The sequence below is a fragment of the Cherax quadricarinatus genome, chromosome 62 (genome assembly GCF_038502225.1).
Source record: "Cherax quadricarinatus isolate ZL_2023a chromosome 62, ASM3850222v1, whole genome shotgun sequence".
Lineage (NCBI taxonomy): Eukaryota > Metazoa > Arthropoda > Malacostraca > Decapoda > Parastacidae > Cherax > Cherax quadricarinatus.
In genome coordinates this window covers 23,859,325-23,877,140 of record NC_091353.1, presented here as the reverse complement: position 1 = coordinate 23,877,140, position 17,816 = coordinate 23,859,325, and the positions used below count along the sequence as shown (strand labels likewise).

The window sequence follows — 17,816 nt, the reverse complement described above, 5'->3', positions numbered from 1 at the left end:
CATTTCAGGGAGGAAACTCTTACAAAGAATTCACCTCTGTTTGCAGTATCGATGGAAGGAGAACAAGGGTTTTGTCCCCAGGTGGTGATGTCCAAGGTTTCCAGGCATTTCTTCTGGTCTCGGCTGTGGGAGACTGTCAGAGAGTATATTGAGACCTATCATGTCTTTCAATTTATAGGGAAACCTAGTCTAAGTATTAAACCTGTTCCCCTCCAGGCTATTTCAGCACCAGGTGAACTCTTCAGCAAGCTGGTAGTAGATGTACTTGGTCCATTCCCAAGGACCAAACTGGGAAATGATTATTTACTCACAAATATTTGCTCCACTACCAGGTACCTGGAAGCAGTCCCTCTGCATAAGATAACTGCTCGTGTAATCTTAAGGGTTTTGATGAAGTTCTTTTTTCATGTTGGTTTTCCACAAGCAGTGCAAAAAGACCAAGGGCCTAACTTTACCTCAAAGTCTTTTAGAAATGTTTTGAAGGGACTAAAAGTAGAGCCTCAGTGTTCAACTGTGTATCACTCTCCATCTCAAGGGGAAATAGAGAAATTACATCAAACCCTCAAGACAATGATGCAAGCCTATGGTATAGACAATACTAACAACTGGGATGAGAGGATCCCTTTCTTTGTATTTGCTGAGTTGGGAAGCACTCTGGAATCTCTGAGCTATTGGCTTGGGGAGGATGGTGATGCTCCCCCCTCGGAGCTTTTTCTCAGTTTCAGACACTGTTTGGCTCGTATGAGGTGGATGGTACCAGTGAACGTGCCCATCAACCAGACCAGGATGATGATGTGGGACCATAATGTGGACCATGATACTCTGGAGGCTGGAGAGGAAGTGCTGATACTGGAGCCAATTCATGTAAAAATCTGAATGGCAAGTTGCTGTGAGCTGAACATGTTGTGGGGGAAGTTCCCAGGGGTTAGATATAAAACCCACACCCCCAAGCAAGAAAAGAATGAGTATAGTGTACACAGTAACCGGTTAAAGGGTTTGAAGTTATGTCAAAAATTCAGAGAGACCAATGTTTTAATGGAATGTAAAGGGCTGCAAAACAATAATCTGTATGAAATACCAAAAGTGTATTTAAGAAATAGCATGTGTATAAAAGATTTTGGGAAATGCATGCTTGGTTTTAATGAGAAAAATGTTGGAGAGTTGGCTCAGCCACCTTGGAACTTTATAAAAGTTTGGGATGTCAGTAATGGGGAAAAGTTGAAACTCCATGAAGAAATTGTTAAGGAAGCTGAGCCAATTCAACAATTTTTGTGTGGGAAGAATCTGTATGAAAAATTGGAGATGGAGGAAGAAGTGAAATTCTTCCAACACCAGTTTGTAGTGCTTAGTGAGAGTCAGTGGGCATTCCCATGCTTCATGGTTCCCAAATTAGATGACACCCTGGGCATAAACACTGACTACCACAGAGTACGTTTAACAACTAAGGTTTACAGAATTAGAAAGATTGATACTTATGCACTAAAAGATGCAAACATTTTAAATAAGCTAAAACATGGAAGATGTGATTTCCATGGTCTGTGTTCAAGCACCATTTTAATGTGTGTAATGCAAATTGTGTTCATTGTGTGTTTAAAATTTGTGTGTGAGATGGAACGTGATGGTATTTGTGTAAACTTGATGTATCCAACCTGGGTGCAAAGAGATGTCTTTGGTGTTTGTTGTTGCACTGCGAGAGGTTGCAGAACTGTTACTGTCTATGAACAACCTTCTAAGTTTAAATGTCAACATTTTACCACAGGAAAGAAAATTTTCATTTTGGGGCTGGCTATTCAGCATTTGTACATGTCTCAGGATCTCTTCATCCTGTTCCTGTGTATAGTGACTAAAATCAGACTCTTAAAATGGGCTTTGTTCCTACAGCCTTTTAATTTGGAAGTCAAATATATAAAAGGCTCAGAGAATGTGGTTGCTGATGCTCTCTCTAGATGTTTCATGTAGATGCATGGTGCGTACTTTGTACATAGTGTTGTCTTGTGCTGACCTTGTTGTTTTTGCAGTGGTTAACTCTCAGCGAGCCTGAGTACTCTCTACCAGCCATCTGACTGTGAAGGGGTCGAGTCAGAGCCAAAAGTGTGACGAGGGTCAGGGTGTACGTAAATGTGAGTTGAGGCAGTGGTTGACAACCTTCGGTAACATGAGACGTTCAGGAAGGTATGTTGTGTCTTGGTGTGCTCTATATACAAAACGGCCCGACGGTTTGCCTTTGTGGTCCCCTGGACCCCTCCATGTTCTATGTCAGCCTCCTCTTCATAAGTTTGGAGGATCTGTGTGGAGTGGGACCTCGGAAGATGGGCTTGAGTGCCTGACCATGTTAAGGATCGTGAGTGTTGACTGGAAGTCTCACTGTTTGGTTCGGCCACCAAGTGAGAGACACCTTGACATGTTTTGTGAAGTTTCCTGCCTGGTGTACACCTGACTGCTCTGGGTTTGGCTCTACTCTCGTCTCCTGATCAGGAAGATGCCACCCTGGAGTACCAGTTGCTTGCTGGATTACCGTAGCAGAGGCACAGGCCTGTTGGTGTGGGCTTTCACAGTGGGCATTGTGTGCAATTTTGCATTGTAATGTGTATTGTTTAAAAGTCACTAAAATTGTAAATAGTTACACCCTTGAGTATATGGGTATGGTTAAAATGCTTTTATAAAAAATTCTGCAATCTGTTGTAAATAACAGTAAAGTGAAGAGTAGTTATGGTGCTAGGAAATATGTAGCATTTCTAGTAGTCTTGGTTACCGCCTTCAGACTTAAGCAATATACTTTTTACTAGCCGTATCCTGAGGGACATGGCTAGCTTTTGTGAGACTTCGTCTGGAGGTGGGGGTGTTATGGGGCTATAGGACCCAACATGTATTTATAAGTAACAGTTACTCTGGAATACCTAATTATATTGAATTGATGGGGACTTTGCTCTAAATGTCAGAAGGAGTGATCAACCTTATGACTGAGAGGCAGCTGGGTCAAGCCTATTTTTCTCAATATAATAGGTTATACTATAGACACATAAACACACAATTTAAATAAGTAGTTTATAAAGTTGTATTTCTTTTTGTAAAAGTAAAATTAAGGTGTGGTCTATAGAATGGTGGTAACTGGAGAATTGTGCTTGGCAACAGTCTTTTGTTTTGGTGGGAGGAGCTTAGCCAGGCTCTCTCTCTCTCTCTCCCTCTCACTGACTCCCTCTCTCTGTGGCTGACCTTCAACCTGGCAGGATCTCTGGGTCCTTCTTCTATCTTTTGGGGCATTATGTGTGCTCCAGGGGTGAGTTTTTATAATTTAAGTTGTGGCCACCATACCCAGGGTGACTAAAGTGTGTCAAAACACTGGTTAGCCCAGAGTTATGTCAAGAAGAGTGAAGGACAAAAGTTGTTGGAACACACCATGTGGAGAACAGGTATGGAGTGTGTAGATTTTGTTTTGAAAATGGGAGGCTGTGATTGTATATTCTGTACATATCTATTGAGAATACAGTTATATTTTTATAGTAGTAGTTTACATATCCTGTGAAGAGGGCTGGTGAGAGGATATGAGACACTCAGGATGATCAGCCATAATGTAAGTATTACCCCTAGACAAATAAGGCCATTAAGTAAAAAGCTACCCCACACTAGAACATGTAGTGAGAACCTTACTATCAAAATAATAAGGGACAACCAACGTAACAGTGAGGCAGCCAGTTCAGACAAACGGGCGGCTGAGAAGTTTGTACAGGAGTTTAAGGGGTACATAGACAGTGAAGAATTCAAACCTGAACAAGTGTTTAATTGTGACGAAACAGGCTTATTTTGGAAGAAAATGCCAAAAAGGACCTTCATCACACAGGAGGAAAAGGCACTGCCAGGACACAAGCCTATGAAAGACAGGCTTACTCTTTTATTCTGTGCTAATGCTAGTGGTGATTTTAAAGTGAAGCCTTTACTTGTGTATCATTCAGAAAATCCCAGAGTGTTTAAGAAAAACAATGTCTTTAAGAACAAGTTATGTGTCTTGTGGAAAGCTAATCATAAGGCATGGGTCACAAGACAAATTTGCAAAGAGTGGGTCTATGAAGTGTTTGGCCCCAGTGTGAAAAAATACCTCCAGGAAAAGAAATTGCCACTCAAGTGCCTCCTGTTAATGGAAAATGCTCCTGCTCATCCTCCAAACTTATTAGACCTCTTGTCTAAGGACTTCAGTTTTATAAAAGTGAAGTTCTTGCCTCCAAACACCACTCCTCTCCTCCAGTCAATGGACCAGCAGGTCATTTCTAACTTCAAAAAACTCTACACAAAAGCAGTGTTTGAAAAGTGCTTTGAAGTGACCACAGACACTAAGTTGACCCTAAGAGAGTTCTGGAGGAATCACTTCACCATCTACAACTCCATAAGCCTTATAGGTAAGTCTTGGGAGGGAGTGACTTCCAGGACTTTGAACTCTGCTTGGAGACAATTGTGGCCAGATTGTGTCCAAAAGAGGGATTTTGAAGGGTTTGAGGCTGACCCTGACCCAGCTCACCCTCTGCCTGTTGTGGACTCTATTGTGGCATTGAGGAACACCCTGGGGTTGGAGGTGAGTGGTGAGGATGTGGAAGAGTTGGTGGAGGACAACAGGGAAGAGCTAACCACTGAAGAGCTGCAAGAGCTTCATCTGGAGCAGTATCAGACCACAGCTGAGGAACTTGCTTCAGAGGGGAAGGAAGAGGGAGTGGATGAGGCGCCTTCTTCAAAGATTAAGGAGATTTGTGCCAAGTGGAATGATGTCCAAATGTTTGTGCAGAAGTACCACCCTGAGCAAGCTGAAACAAGCCATCTTTGCAACAAATTCAGTGACAGAACCATGTCCCATTTTAGGGAAACGTCAAAGAGGCACCAGAAACAGGACTGTGGACAGTTATTTTGTGAGACAGGGGTCCAGTGACTCTCAAGCTGGTCCTAGTGGCATTAAAAGACAGAGAAGGGAAGTAACCCCAGAGAGGGCTTTACCTGAAGTCCTCATGGAGGGGGATTCTCCTTCCAAACACTAACCCCAACTCCCTCTCTCCTCCTCCCTATCACCAATCTTCAATAAAGGTAAGTAAAAACATTATTTTATATGTATTACTATACATAATTAAAAACTATAGTATTTGTTGTATGTAAAACTGTAATTAATCTCTATAAAATGTATTTTTTTGTGAATATTTTTGGGTTTCTGGAACGGATTAATTGTATTTCCATTATTTCTTATGGGAAATATTGCTTCGAATTTCAGACTTTTCGAATTTAGAACTAGCTCCTGGAACGGATTAAGTTTGATTTTTGAGGTTCCACTGTATATACATTATATATAGTATTGGTCTCACAGGCCACAAATGTTGCTAGGAAAAGAAAAAAAATGGAAAAGAAAAGAAAAAAGTATAAAAAACGCAAAATAGAGAAATGCGAATTTGTGCAAATCGCCGATGTTGCCGCCACCTAGTCATTTTGGGTCAACTTCTTGCCTCTGTATCTCACTAAGTACTGATCAGAAAGTTTTTTTTTGTTTTATTACCTTCACAAAAATATACTCTTTAACCCTTTCAGGGTCCGTCCTGTAGATCTACGGCTTTACGTTCAGGGTCCAAACCGTAGATCTACGCCATGAGCTCAGCTCACTCTGATAAACTGTGAGTGGTACATTTGGGCCTAGATATGAGAGAATACATCTATGTGGTATGTGTGCACCACATAAAACAGATCCTGCAGCACACTGTGTATGAGAGAAAAAAAATGAAATCATGATTTTTCGATTAAAACAGCAACTTTGCAGTGTTTTTTCGTATGTTTTTTATAGTTGTATTTGCGATTTCTTGGTCTCATTTGATAGAATGGAAGACATATTACAGAAATAGAGATGATTTTGATTGGTTTTAGCATTGGAAATGGCTTGAAACTGAGCTCAAAGTAGCGGAAATGTTAAATTTTTGCCGATATTCAAGAGTAAACAAACGACCTCACACGTCAAATACACGTCAGCTGGTGGGTCTAATATACATTCACAAATATGGTGATGATATTTATACAATTATTACAGTATTGCATAACAGTAAATCTTCTATTTTTTGGTGTGAATAAAAATTCATTATGTGAATAAAAAATCAAAATGGAATTTATTTGTAAAGCCTCAAAACATAACTAATGAACAGAGGAAATGTTAGTTTAGTGCCAGGAATGCCTACATTGTTCATTCTGGGCCCTATTTTGAAATTGGAATATTTTGAACTTTGTGTTAAATTGGCCAAATTAACAATTTCCGATCACTTTATTTTGTAGTTGAAACAGTTGACTTGGCGATTTCTTGTCCTCAATCGATAGAATAGAAGTAATACTAGTGAAATAGCTAAGAATTTGGTTGATTGGAATAATGTAATTGGCCTAAAATGGGAGTCAAAGTCGGCAAAATCGCTGATTGGCAAATATCGCTGACACATCAAAATTCGCGAGAGCATAATTTCGTCAATTTTCCACCAAATTTCGTACTTTTTGTTTTATTACCTTCACAAAAAGATTCTCTACGATTTCATAAGAAAAAATAACAAATTTTTTTTTGGAAAATTCTTGGACACTGGGGCACCCCTTCCAATTTTGGCCTTGGACCCTGAAAGGGTTAAAGCCTATAAACCTATCAAGACTTCCACCGAAGATGTGCATTGGCTAATTTGTATTAATCTGGATATCATCATATGCTTCTAAAAGTGAAACTAACCTTCTTCCATTAGTATTTATGATGGGATGTTTTTTCACATCTCTCTCTCCACATCAAGGCATACAAAAGGAATAGTACAGAGTGGGGCAATTTAATGTCAGCAGTGAAAATCTGAAGTCAATTGAACTGGTACTCACAAGTTATCACATGGAAACAAATATTACAAATCCTTCAATAAAAATGGCAAATTGCCACCAGTACTGCCCAAAACCAGTCTGAATCATCCACTAAGATACTTCAGCTTTTTAATTTTAAAGGCAATCAGAGACAGCATCCCTTACAATGCAATTCTAAAAATTCCTCGCAAGTCAAATGTTTGAAACTCAGAACCTATTTTCTCATAGACACCCATGTTATATATGGAGATGCGTTCCCCAACCATAATATTTTATATCAAACTTACCTAATAATACTGATCCAATATTTTACATTCTTAATAATAATATTAAACATTAATTTATGTGCATATACATGTTAGTTTCCTCCATGGGAAAGTGGAGAATTCTTCTACCTCCGTAAGCCATGCGTGTTGTAAAAGGCGAATAAAATGTCGGGAGCTAGGTGCTATTAATCACTTCTCCTGTATACAATATTAAATTTGAAAATAAGAAAAACTTTACATTTCTTTTTTGGGAGACATCAGGAGGTTTTGTGGGTAAGGGGCTTGGACTTCCAGCAAGCGTGCGTGAGCGTGTTAGATAGGAGTGAATGGAGACGAATGGTACTTGGGACCTGACGATCTGTTGGAGTGTGAGCAGGGTAATATTTAGTGAAGGGATTCAGGGAAACCGGTTATTTTCATATAGTCGGACTTGAGTCCTGGAAATGGGAAGTACAATGCCTGCACTTTAAAGGAGGGGTTTGGGATATTGGCAGTTTGGAGGGATATGTTGTGTATCTTTATATGTTTATGCTTCTAGACTGTTGTATTCTGAGCACCTCTGCAAAAACAGTGATAATGTGCGAGTGTGGTGAAAGTGTTGAATGATGATGAAAGTATTTTCTTTTTGGGGATTTTCTTTCTTTTTTGGGTCACCCTGCCTCGGTGGGAGACGGCCGACTTGTTGAAAAAAAAAAAAAAAAAAAAAACAGTGTGCTAAAAAAATATTAGTTAAATAAAGGAGAGCTACAGTGCAGTACACAGTACAGGATATATGAGTAAGGGGCAAGTAACAACTAGACTGCTTTAGAAAGGGGAAGGGAATATGGCAACTGTGCAGAGGAGGGAGGAAAGGGAGGGAGGGATGGGAATAATATACTGCAAAAGAAGGGAAACAGAATGTAAAGTAAGTGATGAACTACAAAAAGAGTAACAAACTGCAAATGAAGAATATAAGAAGGGTAACAGACATCAAAAGAAGACTAATAGATATCAAAAGAAGACTAACAGACATCAAATAAAAAAAGGACTAAAAGATATCAAAAGACATCAAAAGAAGAGTAACAGACATCAAAAGAAGACTAACAGAATTTAAAAGAAGACTAATAGACATCAAAAGAAGACTAACAGACATAAAAAAAGACTAACAGACTTCAAAAGAAGGTTAATAGGCTTCAAAAGTAGGGTAACAGACATCAAAAGATTGTAAAAGAAGGGAAATAGACTGTAAAAGAAGGGTAATAGACTGTAAAAGAAGAGTAATAGACTGTAAAAGAGGCAAATTACAATAAAGAAATAGAAGTTAAGGTAAGAATAGAAGGAAAGGCCACAGACTGCAACACAAAGGTGATGGACTGCACAAGAAGTGTAATAAATTGCAAAAGAAGGGAACAGACTGCAAAAGAAGGGCATTAACCTGCAAAAGAAGGGTATTAGCTTGCAAAAGAAGGGTACAGGTCAGCCATCACTAATCCAGCATCATTGGGACCTGTAGTGTGCCGGATTAGCGAGTTTGCTGGATTACAGAGTGGTTAGGTTAGAATACACTTATTTAACCTATGAATAGAGACTCTGCGAATATCTTCCTCATTTTCATAACTGCTTTCTCTTACACTGACATCCTGCTTTGGATTTACAACCATCTGCACAATTTCTGAGTCAGTATAATGATGAAATTTGAAATTATGCAAGCCGAAATTAGTGCCAGATTACTGATGGAACCGGATGACTGACTGCCGAATTAGTGATGGCCAACCTATATTAGCCTGCAAAAGAAGGGTATTAGCCTGCAAAAGAAGAGTACAGTGGACCCCCACCTTATGATATTAATCCGTTCCTGAGAGCTCATCGTAAGCCGAAATTATCGTATGGCGAATTAATTTTCCCCATAAGAAATAATGGAAATCAAATTAATCCGTGCAAGACACCACAAAGTAAGAATAAAAATTTTTTTTACCACATGAAATATTAATTTTAATACACACAAACTTAAGAAGACATGCACAATTAATACTCTACTAAGAATACAATACATGACACTTACCTTTATTGAAGATCTGGTGATGATTGATGGGATGGGAGGAGGGGAGAGTGGAAGTTGTTATTGTTTAGAAGGGGAATCCCCTTCCATTAGGACTTGAGGTATCAAGTCCTTTTCCGGGGTTACTTCCCTTCTTCTTTTAATGCCGCTAGGACCAGCTTGAGAGTCACTGGACCTCTGTCGCACAACAAATCTGTCCAAAGAGGTCTGTACCTCCCGTTAATTTAAGACTTTCCTAAAATGGGCCATAACATTGTCACTGTAATAGTCACAAGCACAGCTTGCAGTAGCGGTGTGAGGGTGATTTTCATCCACAAAGGTTTGCAGCTCAACCCACTTTGGACACATTTCCTTAATCTTTGAAGTAGGCAACTTCCTCAATTTCTCTCTCCCCTCCTCTGAAGCAGTTTCCTCAGGATTGGCCTCTTGCTGTTGAAGATGATCTTGCAGCTCTTCAGTGGTTAGTTCTTCATTGTCCTCCTCCACCAACTCTTCGACATCCTCCCCACAAACCTCCAATCCCAAGGACTTCCCCAATGCCACAATGGATTCTTCAACTGGCATAGGCTTCTCAGGGTTAGCTTCAAACCCTTCAAAATCCCTTTCTTCTACACATTGTGGCCCCAGTTTCTTCAAAGCAGAGTTCAAGGTCCTCTTAGTCACTCCCTCCCAAGTCTTACCTATAAGGTTCACACAACAGAGTCACTTCAAAGCACTTTTTAAACATAGCTTTTGTGTAGAGTTTTTTGAAGTTTGAAATGACCTGCTGGTCTATGGGTTACAGGAGAGGAGTGGTATTAGGAGGCAATAACTTGACCTTCATGAAGCTCATGTCCCTAGAAAGTCGCTCTGCCAAGTCTGAAGGATGACCAGGAGCACTGTCTAATACCAGGAGGCACTTATTTATTTATTTATTTATTTATTTATTTATTTATTTATTTATTTATTTATTTAAAAATTTGAGCACACATACAGAGGTACAAAAAATACAGATAAGAGCAGCATGCCAAAGCCACTTATACTATGCATAGCATTACGGGCTGGCTTAAAATTAACTTAAGATGAACTAAGCAATGATGACATCAGTGATAAAACTTTAATGTATACAGATTACTATAAAGCACAAGTGAGTATTACAAAGACAGGTCATATGGTTGTATGCATTGTTGTACATTCAGTAGAATGGAGTATTCTGTTAGGTAGTGTATTTAAAAAATAATAAAGTTAGATTGGGTTTTAGGTTTAACATTTATGTGATATAATTGTGAGAAACATTTAAGATATACAATTTATAAGGTTCAGTTATTCAGTATTTATTTGGTTTTGGGTGAGTAAGTGATCTTTGAGAAGAGACTTGAATTTATAAACAGGTAGTGTTTCTTTTATATTTACAGGTAATGAGTTCCAGATTTTAGGGCCTTTTATGTGCATTGAGTTTTTGATAGTGTGAGATGGACACGAGGAACATCAAAGAGTGATCTGTGCCTTGTGTTATGGTCATGTGTTCTGTTAATATCAGAGTTAAGTGTTCTATGTATGTAATAGGTGCAGTAATAAGTATGAATGTTTTGTATGGTGAATAGGTTTAGTGTATTGAATATTGGTGGAGTGTGCTGCCTATAGTGAGAATTTGTTATCATTCTAACTGCAGCCTTTTGTTGGGTAATTAGTGGTCTACTTGTTGTTGAGCCCCATGCACAAATTCCATAGGTGAGATAGGGGTAAATAAGAGAGTGATATGCCAGGAGGGCTGACTGTGGAGCATAGTACCGTATCTTCGATAGTTGCCTACAGTCTTGGAAATTTTCTTAGAAATTTGTTGTATATGTGTATGAAATTTGAGTCTATTATCAAGGTGGATTCCTAAGAAGTTAGCTTTGTGATAGGTGATCCGTTTATCATTATGTTAAGAGGGACATCTGTAGCTCTGTTACCAAACTGAATGAAGTAGGTTTTTCAATGTTTAGTGTAAGTTTGTTAGTCCTCATCCAGGTAGATATTTTCTGTAATTCGGTATTTAAACATAGCTTTTGTGTAGAGTTTTTTGAAGTTTGAAATGACCTGCTGGTCTATGGGTTGCAGGAGAGGAGTGGTATTAGGAGGCAATAACTTGACCTTCATGAAGCTCATGTCCCTAGAAAGTCGCTCTGCCAAGTCTGAAGGATGACCAGGAGCACTGTCTAATACCAGGAGGCACTTAAGGTCCAATTTCTTTTCCATTAGGTAATTTTTCACAGTGGGGGCAAATGCATGGTGTAACCAGTCATAGAAGAAGTCCCTAGTGACCCATGCCTTACTGTTTGCCCTCCACAGCACACACAAATTAGCCTTGATGACATTGTTTTGCCTGAACGCTCTGAGAGTTTCAGAGTGATGCACCAATAAAGGCTTCACTTTGCAATCACCACTAGCATTAGCACACATCAAAAGAGTAAGCCTGTCTTTCATAGGCTTATGTCCTGAGAGTACCTTTTCCTCCTGAGTAATGTAGGTCCTGCTTGGCATTTTCTTCCAAAACAGGCCTGTTTTGTCGCAGGTTTAAATTCAGGTTTAAATTCTTCACTGTCTATGCACTCCTTGAATTCCTGCACATATTTTTCAGCCGCTTTTTGGTCCAAACTGGCAGCCTCACCATGCCTTATCACACTATGTATTCCACTACGATTCTTAAATCTCTCAAACCAACCTTTGCTGGCCTTAAATTCACTGACATCACCACTAGTTGCAGGCATTTTTCTAATTAAATCGTCATGCAACTTCCTAGCATTTTCACATATGATCGCTTGAGAGTTGCTCTCTCCTGCTATCTGTTTTTCATTTATCCACACCAATAACAGTCTCTCAACATCTTCAAGTACTTGCGATCTCTGTTTTGAAAACAAGCTTGCATCTTTTGCAAGAACAGCTTCCTTGATTGCCATTTTGTTGGCCAAGATAGTAGCGATGGTATCGTAGTACGAGACCTCATCCACTCCGCTGGATCAATCTATCCCACCGCTGCCACCATTTATCATAGGGGTTCTTAAATGGAGATATCGAGGGTTGAAGGTAGACACACTTGTTGGATGGTAACATATATTGTCAGACTGTGATGATGAACGTGGAGCCCAGCCTCTGCCTGTCTTAGCCTGTCTAGGTCTACACGCCGTCTGAGACCGGGGCAGAGGTACGAACGTGCACATGCGCATCCCATGATGTCACACAATAGTCACAGGCCTAAAAGGGATCTCCTATCTAAAGCACATGGATGATACTATATGCTATGCTATATAACACAGGGATCAGCAACTATGCTGACAATGGTTGATTGGGGTTTGGTATACAACCTGGCCAGCTCCGAGACACGCACTCCACTTTCATACTTAGCTATTATCTCTTTCTTCATTTTCATAGTTATTTTCACCCTTTTTACCACAGGGTTGGCACTAGAAGCTTTCTTGGGGCCCATGGTGACTTATTTTGCAGCTACAAGCACTAAAATCACTGTGATAATATGAAATGTACCGAATGTATGCTTAGATGCGACCGCACTGGCTGGCTTGTAAACACTGGCACACATGGGGCAGCTGAGGCCACGCGGGATGCGTCCCAGACGAATCATGTGAGGCGAGGCAAAATTTTTGTGTTCAAATGCTTCGTATGGCGGATTTAACATAACGCAATGCGCTCGTAAGGAGGGGTCCACTGTATTAGCCTGCAAAAGAAGGGCATTAGCCTGCAAAAGAATGTAAAATAATGCAAAAGAATGGTAAAAATGCAAGAGATCACAAAGTTTAACAGCCCACAAAGGAGGTGTAAATATGATGACAGCCTTACACATCTCTAAATGATAAATTAACATAGAATTATTTACACATTTCTGTAACTCTGTGTTGCAGTTCTTAGCTCATTATATTAATGGTACACAATACTAAGACATGTAACACTTGCCTAGCTTTATTACTGAAGTGTTGATACTGAATAAGACACATGCAACACTTGGCTAGCTTTATTACTGAAGCCTGTGCAGCAGACTTCGTCAGTCAAATACAGAGATGACTTTTATATTGGAGACCAGGGATGAAGTGGAGAGATAGATATGAGCTGTTCAGTCTATCAGCAGCTCCTTCCCTGAGCCTAAAACAGAGGCATGAAGATGGAGACTAATACACAGGAGTCGAAGGTGAGGTGCAGCAGTTGGTGATGGTATCAGAGATGGGCTGGGCCCACCAGTGGCAACAATTCAATAAACTGTTTAGCAAAAGAGTTGAGAAAAATATTCACTGTACCAAGTTTCTCTTCCTCACTAGGCAGTATCTTTAGTACTGCTCTTGAAGTTGGCAATGTTGTTAGTGGTAGTGAAGACCACTATTTTTGATAGGTGAGCATGGCAGTGAGTATAAGAATACTAACAACCAGGTACCTATTTACTGCCAGGTGAACAGCTCCATTACATGTAAGGAGAATTTCCCATATCATGCAGGTCACCTTGTTGTTACTGTTGCTCTTGTTGCTTTGATGGTGGTAGCAGTGCTGTTTCTAAAACCTTGATGCTGAAAGTGGTGCTGATGATGTTTTGATGCTGGAAGTGGTGGTGCTGATGTTGCTCCTGTAATGAGCAGCACTGCTTCTGACAGTGCTGTAGATTCTTTGTTGATGGTAGCAATGCTGCTGCTGCTGCTGCTGTTGCTGTTGCTGCTGCTGCTGTTGCTGCTAAGTGAATGTGGACAGTGTAAGCAAACTAACACCCAGCTGTATCTATTTATTAATAGGTAAAGAGGGGACAGCATGTGTAAAGAGAACTGTCTATATATATCTCCTTGCCTGAAGATGCTGCTCTTAATGTTGTCACTGCCATGATGCTAGCAGTGGGGCTGCTGTTCCTACTACTCTGATGCTGCTGCTGCTGTTGCTGCTGGCAGAAGTGTAGTAGCACATCAACCAAGTAAGTCACTCAACACCCATATCCATAAAAAATATATACAACACACACAATAAAACAAGAACACAATAAACAGGAATAGCAACAATCACCAACACTCAATACAAATAAATACTATCACAAGTTAAAATAACCAGCATCAGTTAAACCACTATATTATAAACATGAAAAGACTCTCCTAAAAGTTCCCAAAGATCCCTACTGGCACATCAGTAATTATAAAAAACCAAGAATAAACAGAAGGACAGACAAGGGGCACGAACCGTGGTCAATAAATTGATAGTCTGACGCTCAATTTATGGACAGCGGTTCATGCCCTCTGTCCATCTTTCTCTTTATTCATGACAGCTGTTTATTACAATTTGATATGACTTGGAAAGATCCTAGCTGTGGGAAAACTTTTGAAGTATATTCCATAGTCTGTTGCACATTGCATGCAACACTGAGGGTGACAGGAGCTGAAAACAAGTGGCATTGGGCGAGATGCACGTGCCCAATCCTCAACTAACACAGATTTGTCTCAAAGTACCAATTTCTGTTGAAGGAGGGCCAAGCACCCACATAAATCGAAACCTGTATAACTTGATCCTAATCTGCAAGGCCCACCAGGCATGCTGATACTACCAGTGCACATTATTGTTGGTATACAGTAAAATAGTACACTAGCTTCACGTGTCTGAAGCAGAGGTCTGGACATAGTTAATACACTGAGATAAGAATGAGTAATGGACTCATGCCATGTGTTTGCTGGCTCACCACACAATGGAAGATTTAACAGATATTTGATTACACTTTTGAGATTACACAATGGAAAAAAATAGACTGTTCAAATGTGCTTCTTATGGAAGTCAAAACTGAGCCCAGATGACCACTCAAATGTAGTACAGTAAGCTCTCTATAAAGCTTGACAGGAGAGCTGACTGTAAAACACTACCAGTTTATATGTTAAAACTTGGATAATTGAAGCAATAGGTAATATTAAATTTATAACATTTATCTTCCTATCTGCTTTAAATATAAATCTGACACCTGGGTGATCTCTCTGACACTTAGGTGATCCATTTGACATTTGGGTGATGCATCTGACACCCGAGTGATGCATCTGATGCTTGTGTACCTGAATCTTCAGGGATCCAATAGGGCTTAACTTACAAAACTAAGAAAATAATATTTCAATTGTAGAACTTACCGGTATCGAGTCTTGGAGAGATGAGGACTGGTGATGTCCTCGGTGGACTGCCTGTATAGAGTTAGTCCAGAGGTCTTGATCGAGGCTGCTGCTCCTGTACAACTGGAATTCCCACTCTCGGTCCTATGCAGAAATATATACACAACCATTAGTTCTAAGCTTCAAATTATAAATACAGGTCCTCCATCACAAATCCGGCATCACTGGGACCTGTAGTGTGCCGGATTACTGAGTTTGCCGGATTACAGAGTCGTTAGGTTAGAATACACTTGATTTACACAAAGTTCATTGAACATCGGCAAAAATCAAACATTTCCGCTACTTTGAGCTCAATTTCAAGGTACTTTTCTTCATGAAAGCAATTAAAATCATGTCTATTTCTGTAATATATCTTCCATTCTATCAAATGAGTCCAGAAAAATGAGAATACAACCATAAAAACCACACAAAAATATACTGCAAAGAGGCGGCTAATGGCTGAGAAGTGAACTCCCTTATTTATCGTCCATCTTTTTTATTTTTGTTGTACGGTTAAGAAGCATCTTTCCATCATACATTGCCCAAGTTTCAATGAGATAGCCCAACAAACAAAAGAGAAAAAAAATATTTACCAAAAAATCATATATGGCAAGCCCAAGCCAGGTACTGGAAATAAGTCACTTTATCTGACTTTTCTGGGTTATCCTAGGTCCTTTGTACACAGACTGCTATGTATGATATTCTATGTAACTGTATTTGTGTATACCTGAATAAACTTATTTCCTTCTAGTCTGTCAACTGAGTACAAGAAACTGCCCATTCACTTATTTCAACTACCCAATAAAGTGGTCAGAAATTGGCAATTTGGCCGATTTCATACAAATTTCAACCATATGAAAATACACAACAGTCACTGTTTTAGCCCGTAAACATTCCAAATGTATATACAGGAGGGCCCCACTTATACGGCAGGTTAGGTTCCAGGCTACCGCCGTAAAGCGGAAACCGCCGTAAAGTGGAACACCCTTTTTTTCCACTTATAAATGCATAAAAACACTAGATAACAAGTTTACACTAACATATATTAAGTTAGCAATAGAACCAGGCATCAAAAAACAATAAAAAAGTACAATACACACATAGTGCACTCATTACTTACCTTAAAATATTTATAGTCTTAATCTAGGGTGAGACAAGTAGTATTTATTGTAAGAAATCAAGTGTGGTATGTATGGTAATAGCCAGGCTACCTTACCAGGCCACCCCACCCACACATACTATTCTATGATATTTAAGCATCCCAGAGCGATAAAATGTATATACAGTTCACTCATTACTTACCTTAAAATATTTGTAGTTTTAATGTAGGGTCAGGAGTAAGTAAATGAGATAAAACGAATAAATGAGAGAGAGAAAGAATGAGTACATGAGAGGGGACAGGCGCAGAGTTATGTAAACAAACCAGGCGAACGTAAGTTTTGTAAACAAACGAAGTGTACACATCTGGTTTGTGTACAAGTTACATTGTGTACAGGTTGTCTCTACATTGATACGGTAGAATTAATAAAGAAGAACACTCCCATTCTCATGTAACATCATTTTGAGAAGAAATGAAGCTCTGAGTGAAGGCAATGGAAATAAGTCACACTGACTTTTTTGGGTTATCCTAGGTTCTCTACACGTATGTTGTTATGTATGATAATCTATGTAACTGTATTTGTGTATACCTGAATAAACTTACTTACATACATACGAAAGGAATAATTTTCTACAGTTACCCCAGTAACACATTTTCTCTTATGTTAGATTAGAGAAAATGTTATTCTTGCCGTCACTTGTACAAGTTATGTGGCTCCCACATCTTATATTTATGTTTATTTATTCTATTGTGGGGTGTATTTATCATCTTTTTATGTTATGTATCGTGTTTATTATATAATTTTGAAAAAAAATATCATGGATGGATTAATGAAAATGTGTATATTAACGTAATATACGACATTTAATGAGACTCGGTGAGTATTGTTATTATTATTATCATTTCTAATATGGCATCACTTGTGCAAGTCGTCTGCTACCACATCTCACATTTATGTTTATTTATTCTACTGTGGGGTGTATTTATCTTATTTATATGTTATGCATCGTGTTTATTATATAATTTTGAAAAAAATATCATGGATGGATTAATGAAAATGTGTATATTACCGTAATATACGACATTTAATGAGACTCGGTGAGTATTGTTATTATTATTATCATTTCTAATATGGCGTCACTTGTGCAAGTCGTCTGCTACCACATCTCACATTTATGTTTATTTATTCTACTGTGGGGTGTATTTATCTTATTTATATGTTATGCATCGTGTTTATTATATAATTTTGAAAAAAATATCATGGATGGATTAATGAAAATGTGTATATTAACGTAATATACGACATTTAAATGACTCGATGATTATTATTATCATTACTAATATGACGTCTGGAGACATAAGACACTTACCAATTTTAATGTGTACCTGCATGCCAGCACAGTATGTAAGTTTATTTAGGTACAGGTATACATAAGTATAATTATCAGAGT

General features: G+C 39.0%; 1 protein-coding gene across 1 annotated transcript in view; it reads right to left on the bottom strand.

Annotated features, from left to right (window-relative positions):
* l(2)k05819 (transmembrane protein 94-like protein l(2)k05819) overlaps nt 1–17,816 on the bottom strand; it is a 429,313-nt gene that overhangs the window by 363,454 nt on the left and 48,043 nt on the right. The window contains exon 4 of the mRNA XM_070098525.1: nt 15,249–15,371. Within this exon, the coding sequence (XP_069954626.1) occupies nt 15,249–15,371 (123 nt within the window). The remainder of the gene's footprint in view (nt 1–15,248; nt 15,372–17,816) is intronic.